Source organism: Paramormyrops kingsleyae, chromosome 6, assembly GCF_048594095.1.
Source record: "Paramormyrops kingsleyae isolate MSU_618 chromosome 6, PKINGS_0.4, whole genome shotgun sequence".
NCBI classification, from domain to species: Eukaryota; Metazoa; Chordata; class Actinopteri; order Osteoglossiformes; family Mormyridae; genus Paramormyrops; species Paramormyrops kingsleyae.
The window spans coordinates 30,294,507-30,318,090 of NC_132802.1; the positions used below are offsets into that span (position 1 = coordinate 30,294,507).

The 23,584-nt window shown below is 41.1% G+C and overlaps 1 protein-coding gene, 1 long non-coding RNA gene and 1 pseudogene across 4 annotated transcripts; 1 reads left to right on the plus strand and 2 right to left on the minus strand.

The window, feature by feature from the left end:
* Window positions 1-8,912: 8,912 nt before the first annotated feature.
* Window positions 8,913-9,585, minus strand: LOC111844697 (malate dehydrogenase, mitochondrial pseudogene; annotated as a pseudogene).
* A 2,366-nt stretch (window positions 9,586-11,951) lies between these two features.
* On the plus strand, window positions 11,952-18,003 carry LOC140591688 (uncharacterized). The gene is made up of 2 exons (XR_011991966.1): window positions 11,952-14,762; window positions 17,933-18,003. It is a non-coding gene; the product is annotated as an uncharacterized lncRNA (long non-coding RNA).
* LOC111844696 (glycerol-3-phosphate dehydrogenase [NAD(+)], cytoplasmic-like) lies at window positions 15,155-22,931 on the minus strand. Of its 3 annotated transcripts, none has more exons than XM_023813395.2 (8): window positions 22,696-22,931; window positions 20,443-20,620; window positions 20,081-20,161; window positions 19,790-19,928; window positions 19,514-19,626; window positions 17,235-17,471; window positions 16,911-17,017; window positions 15,155-16,585 (listed from the first exon to the last, which is right to left on the minus strand). In XM_023813395.2, exons 1-8 carry the CDS (start codon window positions 22,737-22,739, stop codon window positions 16,489-16,491), a joined length of 996 nt encoding a protein of 331 aa, XP_023669163.1. In that variant the 5' UTR covers window positions 22,740-22,931; the 3' UTR covers window positions 15,155-16,488. The 3 variants fall into 3 exon arrangements, with proteins under 3 accessions (XP_023669163.1, XP_023669162.1, XP_023669164.1); XM_023813394.2 differs by having other exon boundaries at window positions 20,021-20,161; window positions 22,696-22,929; XM_023813396.2 differs by lacking the exon at window positions 20,081-20,161 and having other exon boundaries at window positions 22,696-22,930.
* Window positions 22,932-23,584: the final 653 nt, after the last annotated feature.

A 23,584-nucleotide genomic window follows, 5' to 3' on the forward strand; every position in this document is an offset into this window, starting at 1 on the left:
TACTGACAGTTCAGTTTGGAGAGGCAGAGGAATTTTTTTTAATGATATTATAATATGGGAGATTTACGGGAAAATACTAATACGGGAGGACGGCGGGAAAGAGGGGTAAAATACGGTAGTTTCCCGGCCAAAACGGGAGACTTGACAGCTATGTTCTGTACTTTGTGACATTTTTTGTAATATAGAACGATACCCAAACAGGCCATTTTAATGCTTCTTATTTTGTACAAGGAACACCCTCTCTGCAGCATTAGGATCCTGACGGTAGGGAAGCAACAAAGAAAAATGCACACAATACCAAGAAAATTCCATTTTTTTTTTTTTTTTTTTTTTTTAAAGTAAAGCCAAGATCATGATGGAAAAATCACTGGAACCAGAGATGGCTGGTTCCTTGACATCGTACCAGTTCTTGGAGAAAGGATCAAGTATCTTCTTCTTAGCACTGCTCTTTCCTCATTTTTTCTGACTGCCATATTGGACATTGGAACAAGAAATGGGGATTAATATTGATCCCAGTGGGGCAGTTCTCTTTTTACCCACCCTATCTTGCTCTCCATGACACACATGCAGGTAAAAGCAAACTTGGCAGTGAAGGGCAGCCATCCATGGAGCTGTGGGGGTTAAGGGCCTTGGTCAAGGGCCCACAGTCATGTGACCATTCTGCTGGGGCCAGGCTTGAACTGGAAACCTTCTAATCACAGGCTTAACCTGCTGTGCTACATGCCACCCCCAAACAGAGGGGTTATAGAACAAGGGACTGTCAAGTTGGCCAAAATGCTGTTTTAAGACTCAGGTAGGCTGAGGTGGACGCATTCAGTACCCCACATCCAATCACTTTAAAGACACCAAGTAAAACAAGATGGACCATAGGGTCGTCACATAAGACGGTGGCACCCAGGCACGTGTTGAGACTCATTTTTACTCCAGAAGTTTCATACCCAAGACCAACCCATTTTGTCCATGTTCTGAGGGAACTTTGATAAATGATGCCACATTTCAAGTCTTATTATCCCAATAAATATATTACTGACATTTCAAGAAGAAATAATAAATAAAAATAAATAGCGTATTGGACTGTTAAAGCAGTCTGGCTTTTTCAGCCCCGCCTGGTCTCTTTCAAACGTCCATCCTTTGAGAAACTTCTAGTGCTATGCAATAGCAAGTGATCAGCTGTGGCACCTCGGCAACTGCGCTCACTCAGCTGTAAATGACACGCGATCACACTGACACGCGTGCCTCATATTTACACATCTCTTTATGCAGAGTAATCATGGTCTATTTTAAAACTTGTGACATTAATTTGTTCCTGACTGGCATAACAGCTAAGCGCCCCCCTGGGGATTCTCCCTATTGGCCACTCCAGGCCTGGCGGCACCTGTGCTGATCTGGTCACGCAAGTAGGATTTTGTTGACATTATAAAGATGATTACATACAAAAATGTAAAAATGATGTGGAGTGAAATTAACTTCAAAAACAACTGGTATCAGTTTCCATACAGAAATTCACAGTAAATTTAACTGCTGCTGGATATATTGATTTTTTACCTCACACCAGGGGCGTTGCTAGAGATTTTGGGCCCCATGAAAACATATCATATTAGGCCCCCCAGTCCAAACCAATCCAGTTATTTTCCTAATTTTTTAGGGCCCCTGTCACTCAGGGGCCCTTGGAATCGTCCTAGCTTTCCTCCCCCTTACGGCGCCCCTGCCTCACACTTCTGCACAATAAGTCAGAACAATGAGGTGGTGAAATTCAAAATGTCTCATCCCTTGTAAATTTGCAGCTTTGCCAATTTTGTTCACACTCAGTTGACATGGTTTGTAGTCTAATACAGATGTAGCCAATTGAATTTTCCCCAGTTTCCATGATGGGGCCTTGGCTGGTCCATGACAGGTCCCTGCTGGGTCCTGGGTGGGACCTTGACTGTAATGAGATCCCCCCACGATGAAGTAATGAACGAGGGAGCTGGCATGATCCGCCCCTTAACTCTCTGTGTGTAAAGTACTTGCAATGATTTATCCATCCACCAGGGAGAGCAGTGATTATGAAAGCTGAAGTGACTTACCTGAAATCAGGTGAGATACCTGAAATCAGGTATTGTAACTCCACTGCAAAAAATGAAAATCTAAGCAAGTATAATTTTCTTATATTTAGACAGAATTCCAATTTCATTAAGAAACTGACTACACTGCAATAAATGGCCTGTGAAATTTAAGAAATTGTTTCTGTTGTGAGGCAAAGATGACCTAAAACTAGCAAAATGTGTTTTTAGTCAGTTTATTGATGAAATTAGAATTTTATTTTACTTCCCCCTTTGGAGATGAGGCGGACCCAAGATGTGTGCAATACAATAATTACAGGCCTAAACAAAGTAATAAGACTGATATTGTCAAGCAATGAGGGACAGTGTGGTATATGAAAATTAAACAGATTTTAAACCCATTGAGCTTGTTTGGCACATGATGAAAAACTTCATCCGCAAGGAGGCCAAGCCAGGTACAAAGCAGCAGTGTGTCCAAGAGTTATTTTGGGAGAGGAGAGTTACCCCCAAGATGTGTGTAACAGACTAATTACAGGCCTAAACAAAGTAATAAGGTTGATTGTGGAGAATAAAGGTGGACAGAGTGGAAAATGAAAAAAAAACATATGGTTCTGTACTGTGCTTGAATAAAACAGACACAGACTTAGTGTGTTCTTTCTTTCTGTCTGGCTAACAGTCTGAAAGGCTTCTGTGGTACTCACAATGACGTGTGAACGTGTCATTAGTTACTCTTTGGCTTCTTCAAATGTTTAGAAATGTGTGAGAACAGTTTTGAGTCATTGTGTTTAAATGACTACTGTGTGCTAGCTGCGCTTAACTTCTGCGGCCTGTGTTTTCTATTTTGCATCAAAGTTCACTATAGTACAAAATGTGTTTTGATGAATGAGAATGTTTTTCGAGCTTTGCAAAAAGGATGACTGAGATCTGCAAGTTGTGTATAACTAGGTGAGCACGGTTTAAAGTTTCGCCAAACAAGTGACTGATTCAATAAATGACTTTTGGCAATTGGCAGTTTTGTTCCCAAAATGATTTTTAATACTTCAACAATTTGGAAAAACTGTAAAATATTTCACCTATCTAAAAAACATTTATCCCAAATTGCTACAAATGCTTTTATTCAGCACCAATAATCTGAGATCATTTAGAATGTGATTATTCTATTTTCTGTCTTAAAATCTACTTTAAACATACACTTTTCAAAAACCTATTGTCAGTGGTGCTGGCAAATCACATTATAAACATTTCTCGCCAAGACTTTTGAGCTCTGAGGCTTATAGACATAGGGGCTGGCTACACAAAGGTGAACGAGGCTTTCACAAAATTGCATGAGGTTTGATTACTAAAGTGCTACAACTCTGAAGTGACTTTGGAGTTTGGAGTCACCACACCTTTGCATACTGTCAATGGCCCATCAGTCTGGAATGTCTGTCACTGCCCCTCACACCAATCAGTTTGGAAAGGCAGTGTGAATTTTGCATTTTTTTTCAATTGCTAAGACAGACACTGAAGTTGCTTTCTCAAAACTCTTCATACAGTCACCACAACATTAGCTTATGTGGGCTAAACTGTTAAGCATTTTGCTTTGCTTTCATACAAAATGCAATCAATGACCAAACGCTTCAAAAGTCATGGATTCCTGTCTCACTCACAACATTAAATTTTCAGAGGCCATTTTGCACATACCTACAGTATATACTGACCCTAAAACTACTACTAAGACAGTCAAAACTGAAATACGTCAATTTGCTAAATTACTATCAAGACCTATAATAGATTGTAAAAACCACATAATATAAACAAATTATGTCAATTGACACAAGATCAAACAATGAATGCTGGATGCCAAGATATTTCTTAAGAGCAATGCCAAGGATGGTTCATGCATGTGAAGAGATACTACCCTGTCTTAGCAATTGAAAAAAACTGTAAGATAAGAGACAATATTAGCCTTTTTACAGTTTATAGCATGCAACGGATTAAACGTTGATGAATAAAATGTGCAATCACATTATATTACGGGAATAATACAAAACAATAAATGAAAATTAGAACAACAAATTGTCACTCCTGATCAGGATGTCAAGCTTCAAAACAGTCCCTGTCTGGTTGAAGGCAGAGAACAGAACATGCTTTGCACTTCCGAGGGGTTTTTGTATGTACTGTATAATATCATAGCGCTGGATTAGTATGTACTGTATAATATCATAGAGCTGGATTAGTATGTACTGTATAATATTATAGAGCTGGATTAGTATGTACTGTATAATATCATAGTGCTGGATTAGTATGTACTGTATAATATCATAGCGCTGGATTAGTATGTACTGTATAATATTATAGAGCTGGATTAGTATGTACTGTATAATATCATAGTGCTGGATTAGTATGTACTGTATAATATCATAGTGCTGGATTAGTATGTACTGGCATGCTTGCTAGCCAAGTACCTAGCCCAGTTTGTCTCTGGTGCTGTAAAAACTTTGGCTGTGCCTTCAGTTTACCTTAACTCCAACAAGTTATTCGGCTAAGCAAGAAATCCTGCTTTGTGAAGTACCCCCGATCTCAAACCTATTGAAAATTTGTGGGTTATGCTTAAAAGCCGGGTCCGTGCCAGGAACCCAAATAGTTTAAATGAACTAGAAATTCTGCAAAGAAGAGTGATCAAAAATATTCAACCAAAATTATGCCAGAAGCGTGCTAATGGCTACTAAAAGATTCTGGTTGATACCTGTTGTACTTGTGTATGTAAACTTGTGACCACAGCTAAAATGTATTTTTGTAAAGAAAGTCCCATCTCATTGTAACACCCTGCAACTGAATAAATGGGCGTGTTTCGACGAAATTTAGGCACACCTCCCTTTGACTGGCTTTTGGCTGGCAGCCGGCTTGGAGGGGAAAATTGAGGTTTTGAACAGGCCCTGCTTGATTCTGGCTGGAAATGTGAAATAAATTTGATAAACTCTGATGATCTTACCAACTCCTCCTCAGAGAATATGGATTATGAGATATGGATCCCTCGTTGTACGGATGTTTCCTGCTACTTCACACAGATGACCATATCGTATAGCCCATTAATATGGGTAATGGCAAAAGTGACAATAAAGACAAAAAGAGTACTGTACAATACTTACGGTCAAGGGACGTCACAGGCAGTAGGGTAAGCAGGATTTCTTGGTGATTTTGGGTGTCCTGGTAGCGCACATTGAGAACAGCAGGGGTGGTAGAAAAGACTAGAGGCAGAGAAGACAAAACGTATCACCAAATCAACAAGTTACATGGGTGCGAACAATTGAACTTACCTCCTTTGGGCAATCTCCTTGCTCACCAGCTTGGCACAGCTCTGTTGGGGTGAGCCAATGTACTCAGTGAAGAACATGCAGTCGCTCCACAGTCCTTCATTCAAGTACCTGAGGTCAGTGATTGTAGTATGATATTTCAGGAGTCTGAAAGAGGAAGTACACATATTTAAAGTTTATATATACACACACAAACGAACACACACATGTATATGCATATATATGTGTGTGTGTGTGTGTATGCTACTAATTTACAAAACATGCCACCAACCTCTTCAGACTCTTTAGGTAATTCATGTGCGTCTGCTTGGACAGCTTTACCTCAGTCATCTCATAGAGGAACAACTTAGTTTTATCTCTTTCCTCGACAAATCCCAAGGAAGGCTTCTCCAAGTTCATGTAATAAATGAACCTGCTGACATTTTTCACCTGTAAAGAAAAAAAGCATAATGGGGGGTGGCATTAGTCACCACTCCAGGTGATTGAGGACACTCCAGCTCCTCAATCATCCTTTTAAAAGGATCAGTTTGTAAATTTCAGACAGAAGAAACAACATGATATACACTCACCTAAAGGATTATTAGGAACACCATACTAATACGGTGTTTGACCCCCTTTCGCCTTCAGAACTGCCTTAATTCTACGTGGCATTGATTCAACAAGGTGCTGAAAGCATTCTTTAGAAATGTTGGCCCATATTGATAGGATAGCATCTTGCAGTTGATGGAGATTTGTGGGATGCACATCCAGGGCACGAAGCTCCCGTTCCACCACATCCCAAAGATGCTCTATTGGGTTGAGATCTGGTGACTGTGGGGGCCATTTTAGTACAGTAAACTCATTGTCATGTTCAAGAAACCAATTTGAAATGATTCGAGCTTTGTGACATGGTGCATTATCCTGCTGGAAGTAGCCATCAGAGGATGGGTACATGGTGGTCATAAAGGGATGGACATGGTCAGAAACAATGCTCAGGTAGGCCGTGGCATTTATACGATGCCCAATTGGCACTAAGGGGCCTAAAGTGTGCCAAGAAAACATCCCCCACACCATTACACCACCACCACCAACCTGCACAGTGGTAACAAGGCATGATGGATCCATGTTCTCATTCTGTTTACGCCAAATTCTGACTCTACCATTTGAATGTCTCAACAGAAATCGAGACTCATCAGACCAGGCAACATTTTTCCAGTCTTTAACTGTCCAATTTTGGTGAGCTCGTGCAAATTGTAGCCTCTTTTTCCTATTTGTAGTGGAGATGAGTGGTACCCGGTGGGGTCTTCTGCTGTTGTAGCCCATCCACCTCAAGGTTGTGCGTGTTGTGGCTTAACAAATGCTTTGCTGCATACCTCGGTTGTAACGAGTGGTTATTTCAGTCAAAGTTGCTCTTCTATCAGCTTGAAGCAGTCGGCCCATTCTCCTCTGACCTCTAGCATCAACAAGGCATTTTCGCCCACAGGACTGCTGCATACTGTTGAGGCACATTGCCCACTCAGCTCCAAAGATATCGTCTGATTAAAAAGTTTTTGTATTTCATTCACTGATTGTATTTGTTTTTCTCTGCAATTTTTTTGTGTAGAAAGTTATGAGAAAGCCAGGAAAAAAAGCCAAGGCAATTGAAGAGGACACTTCATTTTTCAGTGATCCAGAAAGACAGCTTGAAAGGGGAAATTGTTGTAGAAGGTACAATAATTTTCCTACCTCATTTCATTGCTATGAATTAAGCACAGATTTCAAGCTTAGAATTTCTTCATTATAGAATAAAAATTTGTACTCTCTGCGGTTTATCTAATCCATTAGCATCTGTGTTTTTTGTGTATGTTGTCTAAAGATTGTAATTTTCTATTATGGCTGTGCGATATGTCCAAACTCTCATGTAACATTTTAGGTCATTTCATATCTCGTTGATACATATCATGATATAGTACATTTTCTGTAGGTTCAGAGCATAGTTTATGTAAAATGATCACATGGATAGACTTATGTCTTAAGAACATAAGAAATTTACAAATGAGAGGAGGCCATTCAGCCCATCAAGCTCGTTTGGGGAGAACTTAACTAATAGCTCAGAGTTGTTAAAATCTTATCTAGCTCTGACTTAAAGGAACCCATGGTTTTAGCTTCCACTACACTAGCAGGAAGACTATTCCACTACACTAGCAGGAAGTGCTTCCTCAAATTTGTTTTAAAATGTTATCCCACTAATTTCCACTTATGGCCACGAGTTCTAGTATTTAGACTAATATTGAAATAGTCATTTGGTTGAACAGCATCCAGATCCGTTAGAATCTTATAGACCTGAATCATATCCTTAGTCTCCTTTGCTCAAGGCTAAACAGATTCAGTTCAGTTTGTTAACTTTCATTTGTCTAGTGTATCATTCAAATGTATCAAATAGCTTAAATGCATTACCACTAACTGTGATTTGCAACACAATGTAATAAATGACAGAATATTTTATAAAACAATTAGTATTTTTCTGTCGTTACATCTTCATTTTGCACAGCCCTATTTATAATTATAGTATACACATTTTTTCAATAGACCAAACAAGAGATTGGAGGAGCTGGGCCATGGCTGCGGTAGTGTAGCTGTAAAAAAAGATGTCCATCCCTACCCAAACCTCCTCGTCCAGTATTGACCTCTATTACCGAACACACTTCATCCTCTTCTGAACAACCTCCTTCTTCTCCTACTGCTGCATGTTCAGAGTCTCCTCAGCCAGCAGTAAATGAGCTACCAATGAGTTCTGCGACAGCAGTGTCACATAACAGTCAACGTTATTCAACCTCAGTACTCATTCCAGGTATGGTTGCAAATGGTTTGTTACAAAGTAATTCCATACCATAATGCACAAGAGTTCTTATGCAGGCCTGGTCACCAGACGCTCGCCATCGAGCCCCGGTGACCCGCGTCCGGGCGAGGGAAAATGTGAATCTATGTTTTTACTCATCATAAGGGGTTTGATGAGCCGCACTTCGTCTGGTTCCTCACCCAGGACCTGTTTGCCTTGGGTGACCCTATTAGTAGCATAAAGCCCTGGGCAACTTAGCTCCTGGGATCATTGGAACACGCAAACCCCTCTACCACGATAAGGTGTCGGCTCCAGGAGAGGTTGCACCAGGAGAGGTTGCAGGAACTGGTAAGGAAATAATTTGTATCATCATTTTTTCTGTTAGTCTCTATGCCTATAATGTTGCAGACCTGACTCACATATACACAATGATTAACCTTCCACTCATAAAATACTTTTTTTAATGAATAAAGGCAAAGTTGTTAGTACAGTTTGAGTTAAAAAGTGACATAAAAAGTTAAGTGAAGTAAGACTACTAAAATCCCTCTTTATTAATGTATCAACCTTTGCAGACTGTCTACCTGGGAACTGTTGGAGGTGTAGCATCTACAACCAGGCGTGTGATGTCAACTCTCATGACCAATGAGCTAGCTACACAGCTAAACTGGATGGGCCATGAAGAAAAACAAGGCTTTTGAAACCTAAAACTCTGTATAGTTGTCTGCAGTAAGATTTACTCTGGATTTTAGAGCCTCAGCTTCTTAATTTACACTGGCCTTACAGGTGTTTTGCAAAGTCCTCCCCCTTCCTGATGGAGGCCTTCAGCTCCTCCAGGGCTTCTGCCACCAGTCTGCTCTCAAAAGCGGAGAGCTTTCCCAGTCCCAGGTTCCTCTTCACTCCTTGTCCGCCGAGGAGGAGAGGGGTGGAGAAGTATGTGCATTCGTGATCCTCGGACCTGACGAATGCACACTCCACGACCCCCTCTTTGCCATTCATTGCATCCAGCAGAGACAAGGTGAACCTTGCCCCTGCGTATGCCATGGAGAGGGTGGCAGAGCCTGCCCCAGCCTTTGCCCTAACCACCTCCGTGCCTGCCTCCTGGATACGGCCCGTCAGGGTAGCCAGCGTATCTGCAGTGAACTCCACTTTGGGAGAACACCGGGACAAAAGCGGAATGATAGTCTTGCCCGCATGGCCACCAACAACGGGAACGTTGACGCGAGCCGGATCCAGTCCTGAGAGTTCGGCCACGAAGGTGTTAGCCCTGATGACGTCCAGAGTCGTCACACCAAACACCCGCTTGGGGTCGTAAACTCCATGCTGCTTATGAATTTCCAAAGCGATGGGAAGAGTGGAGTTTACCGGGTTGGTAATGACGCATAACATTGCATCAGGGCAGTTGCGGGCGCAGGCAGATCCACGGGGGAGGAACGGGGTTAGGTTGGACGGGAGTGGGAAGGTTCTGGAGGCGTGGGAAGAGGAGGCAGGAAAAGTCGGGCGGTACGGAGCTGATACAAAGACAGAGTTAGATCGCTCAGCAATTGCATAACAAAAAATACCTTGCCCTGAGCGATTTCACTTATAATCTTATCATTTACTTGTGTCCTATTATTGTGCAGTACAGACAAGCCAAAACAACAGTCTGTAACTTCACTTAAAGTAGATTTGAGGATATAGGGATGGAGAAATATTTGCACTCAGTTTCCTTGGAGCTGACAAACGCACACCCGACAACCCCCTCTTGTGCCAAGTCTCAGCCTCCTCGCTGAGTCTGCCTTATTGTACTGTAATTCTTAGGAGCTGTATACAAACTTGTACAAGCTGTTCACATTGTTTTTTTTATGACTGAATGCTTTTTCCATTTTATTTTAATCCATTAATATGCTGCAAAAGTGATTTGCAGGCCTGGAGTTCTGGATACCATTTTAATAAATACTGAATGAATTTGTTCTTTTAATCTTAAAAAGATATACCTTGACACATAACATACCATCAGGGCAGTTATGGGCACAGGCATCACCCAGGGTGGCAACGATGGCGGATCCACAGGGGAGGAACGGGGATAGGTTGGACGGGAGTGGGAAGGTTCTGGAGGCGTGGGAAGAGGAGGCAGGAAAAGTCGGGCGGTACGGAGCTGAAACAAAGACAGAGTTAAATCGCTCAGCAATTGCATAACAAAAAATACCTTGCCCTGAGCGATTTCACTTGTAATCTTATCATTTACTTGTGTCCTATTATTGTGCAGTACAGACAAGCCAAAACAACAGAGGTGAGAGCTTGCTCACAAGGGGACTCTTGTTCAGGAGCAGTGACGGGCTGGCCGAAGTTGTTGTGCATGCGAGTGCTCTTGGGTGTTGGCGCGCTCCGGCTTCCCGCTTCTTGTACACCCGTTACTTGGTAGTGGATCTGCGCTGTGTTCGCATCGCGCTGTACTTCTCTTAAAGTAGAATTGTGGACATAAGGATGGAGAAATATTTGCACTCAGTTTCCTCGGAGCTGACAAACGCACACCCGACAACCCCCTCTTGTGCCAAGTCTCAGCCTCCTCGCTGAATCTGCCTTTAATTGCTGTAATTCTTAGGAGCTGTATACAAACTTGTACAAGCTGTTGACATTGTTTTTTTTTTTTATAACTGAATGCTTATTACATTTTAGTTTAATCCATTAATATGCTGCAAAACTGATTTGCATGGTTACCATTCACTTGAGCTGATGCTGATAATGGTCCTTCTGTGCAACTTGTTTGCATTTGAGAGCGGAGATTCGAACAATGTGTCAGACGTCTAGATGAAAAGTGCACGGCTTTGCGCAGTTAGGTTCCTCATTAATGATGTCTATCCTTTATACGGGCTTGTCAACACCTGTTTCTTGTTCTGTTCACCCTTTCCTGTGTATTTAGTCCGTGTCTGAGTACGTCTGAGCAGATCAGTCATTGTATTGTCGTGATGTCAGTCCATGTATCCCCGGATCTCATGAATAAACCCCGTTCCCTTGAAGAACCTCGCAGCCCTGCGTCTTCCTTCGCCTCTAATCGTGACAGAAGTGCTTCCTCAAATTTGTTTTAAAATGTTCTCCTGCTAATTTCCACAATATGAGAAACTAACATAACACCTGATAACGTATTTAGAAGATACTGTATGGGAAATTAATCATGACGATTAGCTAACTTTTAGTGTAGCCGGTTGAGGTCGTTTGAGACGTTCTATGTATGTCTTCCTGTGGTGGAGACAAAAAACCTCATCCCACCCAGGTCATCAGTGGTTCTTTGATCCCCCTTGCAGCTCAGCAGATGTAGACGCACATGGCTGAAGTAGATGTCAAACCACAGTGGCAGAGGAAAAACAGCAACAAAGATTTAATTCCTGCTTTTGAACAGGCCCTGCTTGGTTCTGGCTGGAAAAGTGAAATAAATTTGATAAATTCTGATGATCTTACCAACTCCTCCTCAGAGAATAGAGCAAATGTGGCCCCTCGTTGTATGGATGTTTCCTGCTACTTCACACAGATGACCGTATCGTATAGCCCATTAATATGGGTAATGGCAAAAGTGACAGTAAAGACACCAAAGAATTTTTCATACACCCTTTCAATGCTAATATTATCAGTCAGTATTAAAACCTGTACGTTTCTTTTATGATTCCCAAGAATCATACAATAAATGTATTTTTTTTCCATATTTAATAATAATTTATTCCTGTCAAACCATCTTCTTTTTAATTTTAAAATTTCTGTTTTAACCTTTGAACAAAAGATGTCATCTGCTAATAAGTTTCATTTTTTGTGAAACCTTAAATTAATCATCCATGTACAGTACACACTACATGGACAAAAGCATTGGCACCCCTGACCGTTACACCCACAGCAACCTTTATAACATCCCATTCTAAATCCATAGGCATCAGTATGGAGTTGGTCCCCCTTTGCAGCTATAACAGCTGCCACTCTTCTGGGGAGGCTTTCCACAGGATTTTGGATTGTGTCTGTGGGAGGTTCTGCCCATTCGTGCAGAAGAGCATTTGCGAGGTCTGGCACTGATGTTGGATGTGAAGGCCTGGCTCACAATCTCTGTTCTAGTTCATCCACACTAAACTCACCCAACCCTATCTTTATAAGGATCTTGCTTTGTGCACTGATGTCTTGGTATGCTGCAGCACAAAGAGTTCCCTTCACTGGAACTAAGGGGTCTAGCCCAACCCCTGATACACAACCCCATACCATCATCCCTCCTCCTCCAATCCTTACAGTTGGCACAATGCAGTCAGGCCCTTAAACCCCCAGCTCTAGGGGTGCTATACGCTGGCTGTGACGGGGCACAGACTGGCACTGGGGGGCCAGTGCGGGGAGGGCCTGTCTTTCTTCCCCAATCCTGGCATTATACAGTTTACATAGCTGGGGTGTGCATCCTGTCACTCAGTCTCAGTGTGTTTAATGGATAATGCAGATAATGCTGTATTTCATTGGTGGCCAACCAGATGACTGTGATTGGCTAAATATACCTTACCTGTTATATAATGGGGATGGGGGGGGGGAGTTCACAAAAATATACCATGGGGACACCCCACCAAGCCATTTCCACAGCTTCAGCAACCTGCAGCCTGTACCAGTAAAACCAGCAATACAGACTAAGGAACAATAATGCTAAAATAGCCTAAAACAAGTAATGCTAAAACAAGGCAAGGAAATCTTTAGAAAACACATTGCTACTCATCTGTGCCATTAATAATTAAGTCCAACTTTCGAAGCTTATAAATGTTTAATTTGTCATGAGCAACACATGACTAACTGTAGGCTTGTGGAGGTCAGGCTGTGATTCAGGGCTCTCCCTCTGTCCAGTAAGTGCAGCAATTAATCAATTTGTGTATTTTATTTTGCATTTTGTGTATACAGTACTGTTTGCACGGGAAGATGGATGTCATGAAATACACTATATTTGACTAGAAATATGTTTTTTTGTTTTTCCCAACATACAAATGAAGCAGTAATTCACCACACAAGCAAAGCTGAAAAACCTTTTTGCATTTGCTGAGAACAGTCTAGATTTAGAAATATTGTTTGAAACTTTCTGCCTTTCTCCCCACTAGATGGCGTCCTGCATTGTCTGATGGTATTAGGAGGGGCAGGAACCTCGAGAGTTTTGCTGTTAAGTTAAATGTAAACTGTTCATTTCCATGGACTGTTAGAGGGATTATGAACATTTACTTAGACAGACGGTTCTATACTAAGCTTTCTGGATACACTTTACTGTTTATAGAATCTCAAGTGCATACTTTTTGAGTGCAGTATCTCCACAAGTGTGAAATATTACTCACTTGCTTCCTGTTTGCCGAACGCCGAGTGCAGGAAAAGATAAACTTGTGTTTCAAGAGTAAGAAAAACAAATCTTCAAAATATAATGGAGTTTTAAAAATTTCCACAGCTTTCCAAACGATGCTGGTGCAGGAAGATAGTAACTAGTGAGTATTCATCGTGACCACCTCGCTGTAACGGCAGTGTGCGCTTCACTCCAGATCAGATTATTCCGCCAGAAACCTCAGAAGGGAAAGGAAGGATAATTAAAGGAGCTGTTCTACTATTGTTTCAGGGGAACGGTCACTTGTACAATGATTGAAATTCACCCACTTTACTTTTTAGCAAATGAGATGAAATGAAAACTGCCCGTTCTGGTTTGGAGATGCCCACTGGCCCATGTTTGTTCTCCAGAGACCTGCCCGTGTCCTGTGTAGGACTGACATCCCATCCAATGTGTTTCCTGGGATGAACTTTAGGTTCACTGCAACCTTGTACTGGATAACATAGAGGGAGGGAGTGATTTTGTTGGTCCCGAATGGTTTACGGTTTCATTCGACAGAAATGTGAAATCCATCCCCTCTGTGTTTCACTGGGATGAAGCGAGAGACCCAGACGTCCTGAGCCTTTGGTATCTTGTCTTGATCCTGTGTGCCAGTGCAATCTGGTGCCTATGTCAGCAGGTCTCATTTGGGCCTTGCGATCTCTGCTGGGGTTCCACTAACGCACAACTCTAACACCCTCACATTGCTGGCCTTTCATTGTAGTCTACAAGACATCCTCTCAAGTCACTATGTGGCATTAACACATCGGGCTAAAGCAGTATCTATTGTGTACAAATTAGTCTACCTCCATTCATCCTCCAAATTTCTACCAGTATGAGAATCTCTTCACACCTGGAGCATAACAGAGCAGTTAGTATTGAGAAGTGCAGCAGTATTCTGTGCAAAATTCTGTGTTTTTGTTGTGTAAAGAAGGATCTTCAGCACCTTTTTTCAAGGGCTCACGCAAGGTTGAGCTGCAGAGTGCCGCTGGGTTTTTGTGGGCATCACCTGGAACGTGAGACTGGGGCTGAATTACTACCACATAGAAGTACAGCACATAGGAAGTCTCACCTTTACGCAAAGCTCAAAAAAATCACCCTGGGAGTAACAGCAGCTGTCAGCTTAGCCTCACCTGCAGGCGGGAGGACGAGGTTGCCTTCATGTATGTCCTCCCCGTTTGCCCTAACTGTCTGCATCTCCACTGAGCTTCCAGAGAAAGCCGGGGCTTCAGCCAGCGATGGAACACCCCACGTGGCATCAACCAGATGATCCTTGATTGGCCCTGCCGTATCTCCAGGTAAGAGACAACTTGCCCCTCCCCCTCCCCTCATACTGTATGCAGGGGAGCAGGCTTTACAAACACGGCCTTTTCACAATATGCTATTTGGTTGCCTCGGCAAACTATGTTTTCATTTTTAAGATCTTGCAGATGAATAATGAAAAACATGAAAATGATGTTTACCGTCAAATAATGGAAAAAAAAACCTTTCAGCTGTCGATGCACACAAACACTTTGTTTGAGAAGAAAAAAGAACTGATTCCAGAATGGAATTCAACTTGCGTTACATTGATAATATTGGGTGCCTTGAAAATGTCAATAATCAATTAAAAAAATTGTGACAAGGTTAGTTTAGGAGGGGGGATTCTCAAAAATAATACATAGATATAAAATGCATAGAAATTACCAGATTTAGCAATATATGTTTTATAAAGTTTTGAACCGGAGTCAGAAAGACACTTCCATCACAATTCAGAGATATACTGTACAGTGCCTATAAAAAGTATTCACCCCCTTGGATGTTTTACCCTTTTATTGCTTTTATAACAACATAATTTGGATTTTTTGACAAAAAAAAATACAAAAAACCCTGTTAATGTCAAAGTGAAAACTGATTTCTACAAAATAGTGACAATTAAATAAATATATGTAACATAAAATAAGTGATTGCATAAATATTCACCCCGTTTAAAGTGACTGACCTAATTCAACAGCGGTCCATCCAATTGGGGCTAGTAGTCTCACAATTAGTGGAATGGAGATCACCTGAATGCAGTGACTGTGTCTCAAACGATTGTAGTATAAAGACACCTGTGTCTGGAAGGTCAATTCACTGGTTAAGCAGTATTCCTGGCTACCATTACAGCATGTAGACAAAAGAACACTCCAAGCAAATCAGAGAAAAGGTTATTGAAAAGTATAAGTCAGGGGATGGATACAAAAAAATTTCTAAGGTACTGAACATCCCCTGGAGTTCAGTTGAATCCATCATCAAAAAATGGAAGGAATATGGCACATGTGTAAATCTGCCTAGATCAGGCCATCCTCACAAACTGAGTGACCGTGCAAGAAGGAAATTAGTGAGAGAGGCCACCAGGACACCTATGGCTATTCAGAAGGAGTTACAAGCTTCAGCAGCTGAGATGGGAGAGACTCTGCATACAGCAACTGTTGCCCGGGTTCTTCACCAGTCAAAGCTTTATGGGAGAGTGGCAATGAGAAAGCCACTTTTGGAGAAAACTCATATTAAATATCAACAAGTGTTTGCCAGAAGGCAGGTTAGAGACTCCATTGGTCAAGTGGAAGAAAGTTCTGTGTTCTGATGATACCAAAATGGAGCTTTTTGGCCATCAGACAAGATGCTATGTTTGGTGGACATCAAACACTGCACATCACCACAAACACACCATCCCCACCGTGAATCACGGTGGTGGCAGCATCGTGCTGTGGGGATGCTGCTCAGCAGCAGGCCCTGGAAGGCTTGGAAAGGTAGAAGGTAAAATGAATGCAGGAAAAAACAGGGAAATCCTGGAGGACAATTTGATTCCATCTACAAGTTTTTTTTTTTTTTTGTCAAAGCCAAATTTATGATGATCATGATTGATTTATAAAAGCAATGAAATGGTAAATCATCCAAGGGGGTGAATACTTTTTATAGGCACTGTAAGTGGATACTGATCATCTCTACTCAATTCTAATGTGGAAAAATATAAAAATTAATTTATTAAATCTTTATATTTCAGCATCACATGTGCTCTGGGTGGTTCTGTAGGCAGCTGATGAAGTGTTTTATTGACTGTCCCTGGTAGCAGATCCGGTAGACAGCAGTGAACAAGGGAAATCTGAAGAGACAGAGACAGGAGAAAATATTTATCAGCTCTGACAGATTAAAAAAAATAAAGGTAACATTTTAGTTATCAGTAATAAGGACATTTTTAAAAATTACAAAAGTGTACTCATGTGGAAATTATTATGCAAGTCATTACATTTACTTTGCTAGACAAGACCAAATAGAAAATCTCAATCATATGGTTATATCCAGTGACCTTCCCTTAAGTCTAACATTTATTGCCCTTTTTTCCAATTCTTGCTCTGTGTTGGACTGACCAGATCACCACACCATTTCTGATTATATTCAAACTATAGATAAGGTCAAGTTGTGCTTACTTATCCAGCAAGTTTTTGTGCTGAAGAATGTGGTGGATCTCAGCTGCTGTTACTGGTCCCTGGAGTTTCTGTCCATTCAACATCTCCTTTTCCAGCTCCTCAATAGACTATCGTGAGAGAGGGAACCACATCAAAAATCATGGGAGAGGGGCCACATTAAAAATCCACATTAGATGAGAGGTGTCACAGAGAAAGCTATACTCTAAATGTGTTAAATGAAACAAATTCCAGGCTTAGGTAAAGAGAACGCCTGAGAACGTAAGCAGGGATTTTCACATCCCAAGTCCCAGGCTGTATATTTAGCATTTTCAAAGACATCCTAACCTTCCCAGCTGTGACAAAGGCTTTGGCCACCCGGTGGTTCCTGCCACCATAGCAGGTCGTGATAAGGTCAGCCACCCCACAGCTCTCAAGAAAGGTGGCCGGGGAAACTGGTCCGGCTGTGCAAAAAATGCGGGCGAAGGCTATCATCTCCATGAGGCCCAGCCGGATCACTGCTGCTTTGGTGTTGTCTCCAAAGCCCAGGCCGTCACTGAAGCCTGCACCTACAGCCACCACGTTCTCAGGAGGGCCAGTAAGGTTAATTCATTTGAAACTGAGGGTCAAATCAAATCCAAGTTATCAAATACACAACGGTACAGCAAATAGCAGTAAATGTAGCCAGTGAAATGAATTTCCCCATAAGCTCCTTACAGTAAGTGATATATGAGTAAAAACAGTAAATAGAATTCGTAAGGCAGTAAAGATGTTTTAAGAAAAATAAATAATAAATAGAATGGAAATGTGCAAATTTCTTTCTGATGGGCATGTCTCATGGGTATGTCTTTCTGATAGGTATGTCTTTCTGATGGGTATGTCTGATGGATATGTCTGATCGGTATGTCTTTCTGATAGGTATGTCTTTCTGATGGGTATGTCTTTCTGATCGGCATGTCTGATCGGTATGTCTTTCTGATAGGTATGTCTTTCTGATGGGTATGTCTTTCTGATCGGCATGTCTGATCGGTATGTCTTTCTGATAGGTATAACACTGAAGACACCAGAGAATAACACCAGAAAATAACACTGAAGAATAACACCAGAGAATAACACCGAAGAGTGTTAGTAACTCTGGGACAGTAACACTGGGGATGTAACACCAGAAAGAGTAAGGCCGTATTTCCAGGACAATGGGTATGTCTTTCTGATGGGTATGTCTTTCTGATGGGCATGTCTCATGGGTATGTCTTTCTGATCGGCATGTCTGATTGGTATGTCTTTCTGATGGGTATGTCTGATTGGTATGTCTTTCTGATGGGTATGTCTTTTTGATGGGCATGTCTCATGGGTATGTCTTTCTGATGGGTATGTCTTTCTGATGGGTATGTCTCATGGGTATGTCTTTCTGATGGGTATGTCTTTCTGATGGGTATGTCTTTCTGATACATATGTCTGTCTGATTGGTATGTCTGATCGGTATGTCTTTCTGATTGGTATGTCTCATGGGTATGTCTTTCTGATAGGTATGTCTTTCTGATAGGTATGTCTTTCTGATGGGCATGTCTTTCTGATCGGTATGTCTGATCAGTATGTCTTTCTGATGGGCATGTCTGATGGGTATGTCTGATTGGTATGTCTTCATGGGTATGTCTTTCTGATAAGTATGTCTTTCTGATGGGCATGTCTAATGGGTATGTCTTTCTGATGGGCATGTCTAATGGGTATGTCTTTCTGATAGGCATGTCTTTCTGATGTGCATGTCTCATGGGTATGTCTTTCTGATTGGTATGTCTTTCTGATAGTTATGTCTAGTGGGCATGTCTTTCTGATCGGCATGTCTCATTGGTATGTCTTTCTGATGGGTATGTCCGATAGGTATATCTTTCTGATGGGTATGTCTGACGATTAAACAAATAAAGCAGCACAACATTACAGTAACTAACAATAAATAAACCACTAACTTACATGTACTGTTAGAGCATTTATGTAATTTATTTAAACTTTATTTTACCAGTAAATGAACTGAAACCAGTTCTCACTGCTTTATGTGCTTTTCGGGAGAAATAGCAGATAACGCATTGGAACTTCCTGGGATACAAACGTCATGCGTGTGACTAAAATCTTCAGCCAATAAGGGCAAAGTTGTGTCGTCACGGAGGCAGTTCCAGTTTGTGCTGCACAGTCTGTCTCAAGTCATCTTGCTCTCGCGAGGATTTTGTACCATGTGACATGGTGACGCGTGGTGACGTTTTGGAACATTTCTTTGCTGACTTCTCTATCATGTGATGTGTATGAAGTGTGTGGACTGTGAAGCACTGTGTCCATTGAGAAAATGTATACAATGTAACGTTTTTAAAGTAGATGCATCTGACTGGTTGCATTTGAATTGAGGCGCGTAATAAATAATGATACTGTTCTGTGAGGATGTGCTGTTTTCTCTTTTTTTCCCCATCCCATCGAGACCGCTATGTCTGAGACCAAGACAAGACCGAGACCAAATAGAGTCGAGACCAAGACAAAACCAAGACTGGTCTCGAGAACGACAGCACTAATGATTACAAGAATACATGAAGCCTATTGTGTAGTGGCTGTCTCATAGCAATGGTGCATGGTGCAGCACTGACCTTCAGAGCTCCACAGATTTCTACCACGTCACACTCACTGACCACCGTAATGCGGAAGTTTTGGTTTTGCATTAGCTCCTTCAGAAGAGCACCGTGTTCCTGGTTCCTGCAGCCTAGACACAGTGCAGAAAGGTCAGCCAGCATTTAAATGATTCTCTACAACTCATTCAATTCATTAAAAGATAATCAAGTGCTTCATGAACATAATTGTTTACATGATTTTTTTAATCCAAATAGTTATTTCATTGAAGGACTGCTTACGTCCTCCACACTTACCGATGGTGGTCTCACAGAAGTTCTCTTCTGCCACTTCATTGGCAATGTTGGCGCCCATTAACACTGCCACGGCAATTCCAAGTTTCTCACGGATGATCCCAGAGATCAGCTTCAGTCCGTCTGTACTCGTATCCACTCCCTGGCAGAGAGCCGTCGGTGACAAGCACAATGTTCAGTGGCTAAAGCAGCTAGAACTGTCAGAAATGCTGATGTCTCGTCTTGGCAGGTCACCTTAATAAGAGACACCCCGAGGGCCTCCTTTTTGACTTTGCCTTTGATGGTATCACATACTTTTATAATGAACTGATGTGGAACCACAAACACCAAAACATCACTGTCAGATGCAGCCTCCAGAAGGTCTGGTACTGCCAGCTGGTAATAAAAACAGTCCAAATCAATGTCCTCAGAGCTAAGTGGGACGTTTTCAGCACCCACAATTGTAATTTGCTGTATTTAGTTGCACTCATGCTAACCCCAATGACGGAACTTAAGTTAAAGAATAAAGTAAAGCAATTACCAGCTATGTATTCAAAAACGACTGAGTAATCCTAATGGCCTTCAGCAGTCAAATCAAAATTTTTCTACAGGTCCTATACTATATACCAAGTACTGTGATTAAATATAGCATCCCCCTAAATGGTTATCTTTCTTACCACATTAGCGGGAAGCTTGCATCCAGGAAGGTACTTGACATTCTCATGATGCGTGTTTATGATATCGCTTAACTTTCGCCCATTGACCATTTCCTCAAACACCCACATATTGACGGTGGTGTTAAACTTGGGATTCACTGCTGCATTGACCCCTATAATCTTGGCAATAGCAGAACCCCTGGAAGGCAGAAAAAGAGTTTTGTTGTCTAACTGAAAATCAACTTTCATTTTGTTCTAGTTTTATCATCATAAAGACATACATGTCAAAAAATTTTGTTTTTATAGATAGAACCTTAATTGCTATAAATGTATCCATACCTATCAAATTACCCTGTCTGAGAAAATATAATCCTCTCAGATTCCCCTGAAACAATCAGAGATGCTCCTGTATCAAATTCATGATGAAATCCCAAATATTAGGCCTGCATCTGTAATAGTTTTGAAACTATGGCCTTCTGAAATTTTAAGGTCATGCATCTTGCTGACTCAGTATTTTGGACCAACTTCCAGCCTCCATAGCCCCTTTGATAGAGCATGTACTTTGAAACTGGAGCTATCTTTGTCTGTAGAATTCAAAAATGGAATCAGATCAGGGGTATCTTATGTACTTTCCCTCCTTCAAGGCTCTGAATATGGGCAAAAATTCAAAACAACACCCTTTTGTGAGCTTCTCACTCAGAACGCTAGATAAAGTGTATGTGTGTGCAATAACCATATATATTCCTGTAAAAGGAGTATCAGTCATTTTATGATATGTGCTGGATTTTCAAATTGCATATTTTGATGATCTTCATTTGCCCAAGTGGGCAGATAATCATCATTTTCATATTTTCACCATGTGCTCTTAAATATCTGAAGATGATCTGACAAAAACCTGGAGTAGTTGCTGAAATTCTTTCTGGAGTTACGGTGTTTTTAAAGAATGAGCTGTCATGTTCTTGTCATACAAACTCAGACAAATACATAGGTCACAGTTTCAGAATTGATACATACACAGTAAGACCTATTTATATGAATCGATATATGTATAGGAACGGGGCTGTGAAAAGACCTTTTGAGGGAAAAAAAGGGGTAGATGCTTAAAGAAAATTGCAGCGAAAATGCTATTAAACCAAAGACATGTAGCATTATTTGTCATTATTGATACATTTGCTGATATTTTAAATGTAACCATACAGTCTTGAGTTTCTCACAGTTGAATCGTCTTTGTCGGGTTCTTTGGTTTGTCCTGGTAGTAAAGTCATTGTGCCATTTCTTGTGTGGTCAGTCTTTAACAGGTAACACATTTTCAGAATTCTTTGTAACCACATTTGTGGGAGAAGAACTGTAACACATCAGCAAATTTAAAGTAGAATAACCGAATCCTTACTCTTGCAATATATAAATACAAATGAGTCTGTTATCTGAAATCTGAAAACGGTCTCATTAGGGTAGATTAAAGGACATATGATTCAACAGAAATGTCTTTGAAGAATTCGTGCTATTTTTCTGCAAAACTTCCACACAATTAATGTACTGCAAAGTCTGCAAATCATTTATAAGTAAAAAAATTCTTAGTTTACATAATGAAATGATTTACAAAAGATGTATCCTAACTGTCAGTTCCACGAACTTTTACAAAATTGCATTCACACCACTACGAACAAAATACTAATCTCTGTTTATTGGAAATTATAGCGGATAATTTAATGAGATGGTTATGATCTAACATTTGCTCCCTGTTTATGCACCTCACACTTTATTTGAACTATGCAGCACATCTCCGGTCTTTTTTTTAATCCTTGAAATACCAGATTTTACATAATGTAAAGTAATTGTGATATAACTTGGAAGTTGAGAAAACCTCTATACACATACATAACTAAACTAGAATACTGAAATGTTACTATTATTGGTACTGAATCTCACGGAGTAACTCACATACAAATTGCAAACATAGAGATGCCAGGATCCTGTAATAAAAGCTAGACACCTGTCGTCCTAAATATCATAGGGCCACTTAAGGCTGCACCCTTCCAAACTAACCAGCTGTTCCACTGAGCAGTTCTTCGTTGCGTTTTATTTTGTTGCATCTCCAACAAGTGCGTCTCAAACTTCAATAAAACAGCACAAATGAGCAACAATTCACGTGGGTGTCCTATTTCTTTGCATAAAACAGCTGTTACGGCAGGCAAACTAGCCATCCACGTTAAAAATCGCAGTAATGCCCGGTAAAACCTTAGCGTTTAAGGCAGATCTACATCTGACGCTTACCAGTTCCCAGAGCCAACAATGCAAATCTTCTTTGGGGGGTCCATGGTGTAAGATTATCCTACACTAGAGCAACCGGACCTTAGACATAAAGTTCGCACCAAATCTATCACACAGCCGACCAGCCCGCTAAAATAGCTTCTGGCGTCGCAGATCTCCAGCGACTCTTACTGGTTTGTCAGAGGGGGGAGCAGCCTGCCAGACACGCCTGTGTCTCTGTTACAACTCGCGGGTTTCAGGGAGTAAGACGCGCATGGGCGTAAATTATGGGGGGTTGTAGCCCCCCCAATAAATCAAAACCAGCTAATACAACCCCCCCCCCAATAATCATGTTTCCCCCGTAATGGGTGGAGACCTCAACCCCCCTAATGTTCCAGCCAAGATACGCCCTTGAAGACGCGACCCCGAGGAACGAATTTTATAGTTTATATACGCAGATATCCCCTTTATTTGTATGCATGCATTTGTATGCCACTATCTCAAGTTCCGACAAATCTTACTATAAAAAATATTTTTTAGTATTAGTCGCCACGAACTCAGTGCTGTATACTGAAAATAGGCTAGGTATGAATTGTTAAGTTATATTGCACAGCATACATTGTTGCTTCATTGCCCAGGCACACTAACCCCGTGTACCATAGTCCAGCCCCTAATCTCTTGCATATACTTTAAATTTATTATTTAAAAATTGTTTTTAATTTTTTTCTTCCTGATGGCGTTAGCTTTAAGTTATTTTAACATCTTATTGCAGGCTCTTCCTTTTCGACTTCGTTTTAGTCCAGGAGGGACCGAAGTAATGCATTTCACTGCATAAACATGCATGACAAATAAACGATCTTCAATCTAATGCAAACATCTTTTTAAAAGTCTATTGCAGCAACTGTATTCATGT

Excerpts from the sequence above, each read along its gene's own strand:
- LOC111844696 (XM_023813394.2), bottom strand. The coding sequence starts at position 22,739 with ATGGACCCCCCAAAGAAGATTTGCATTGTTGGCTCTGGGAACTG. Across the intron at positions 19,929-20,020 it reads TCGGGGTGTCTCTTATTAAG|GGAGTGGATACGAGTACAGA; the intron begins GTGACCTGCCAA and ends GCTCTCTGCCAG. Across the intron at positions 19,627-19,789 it reads CTTCTGTGAGACCACCATCG|GCTGCAGGAACCAGGAACAC; the intron begins GTAAGTGTGGAG and ends CACTGTGTCTAG.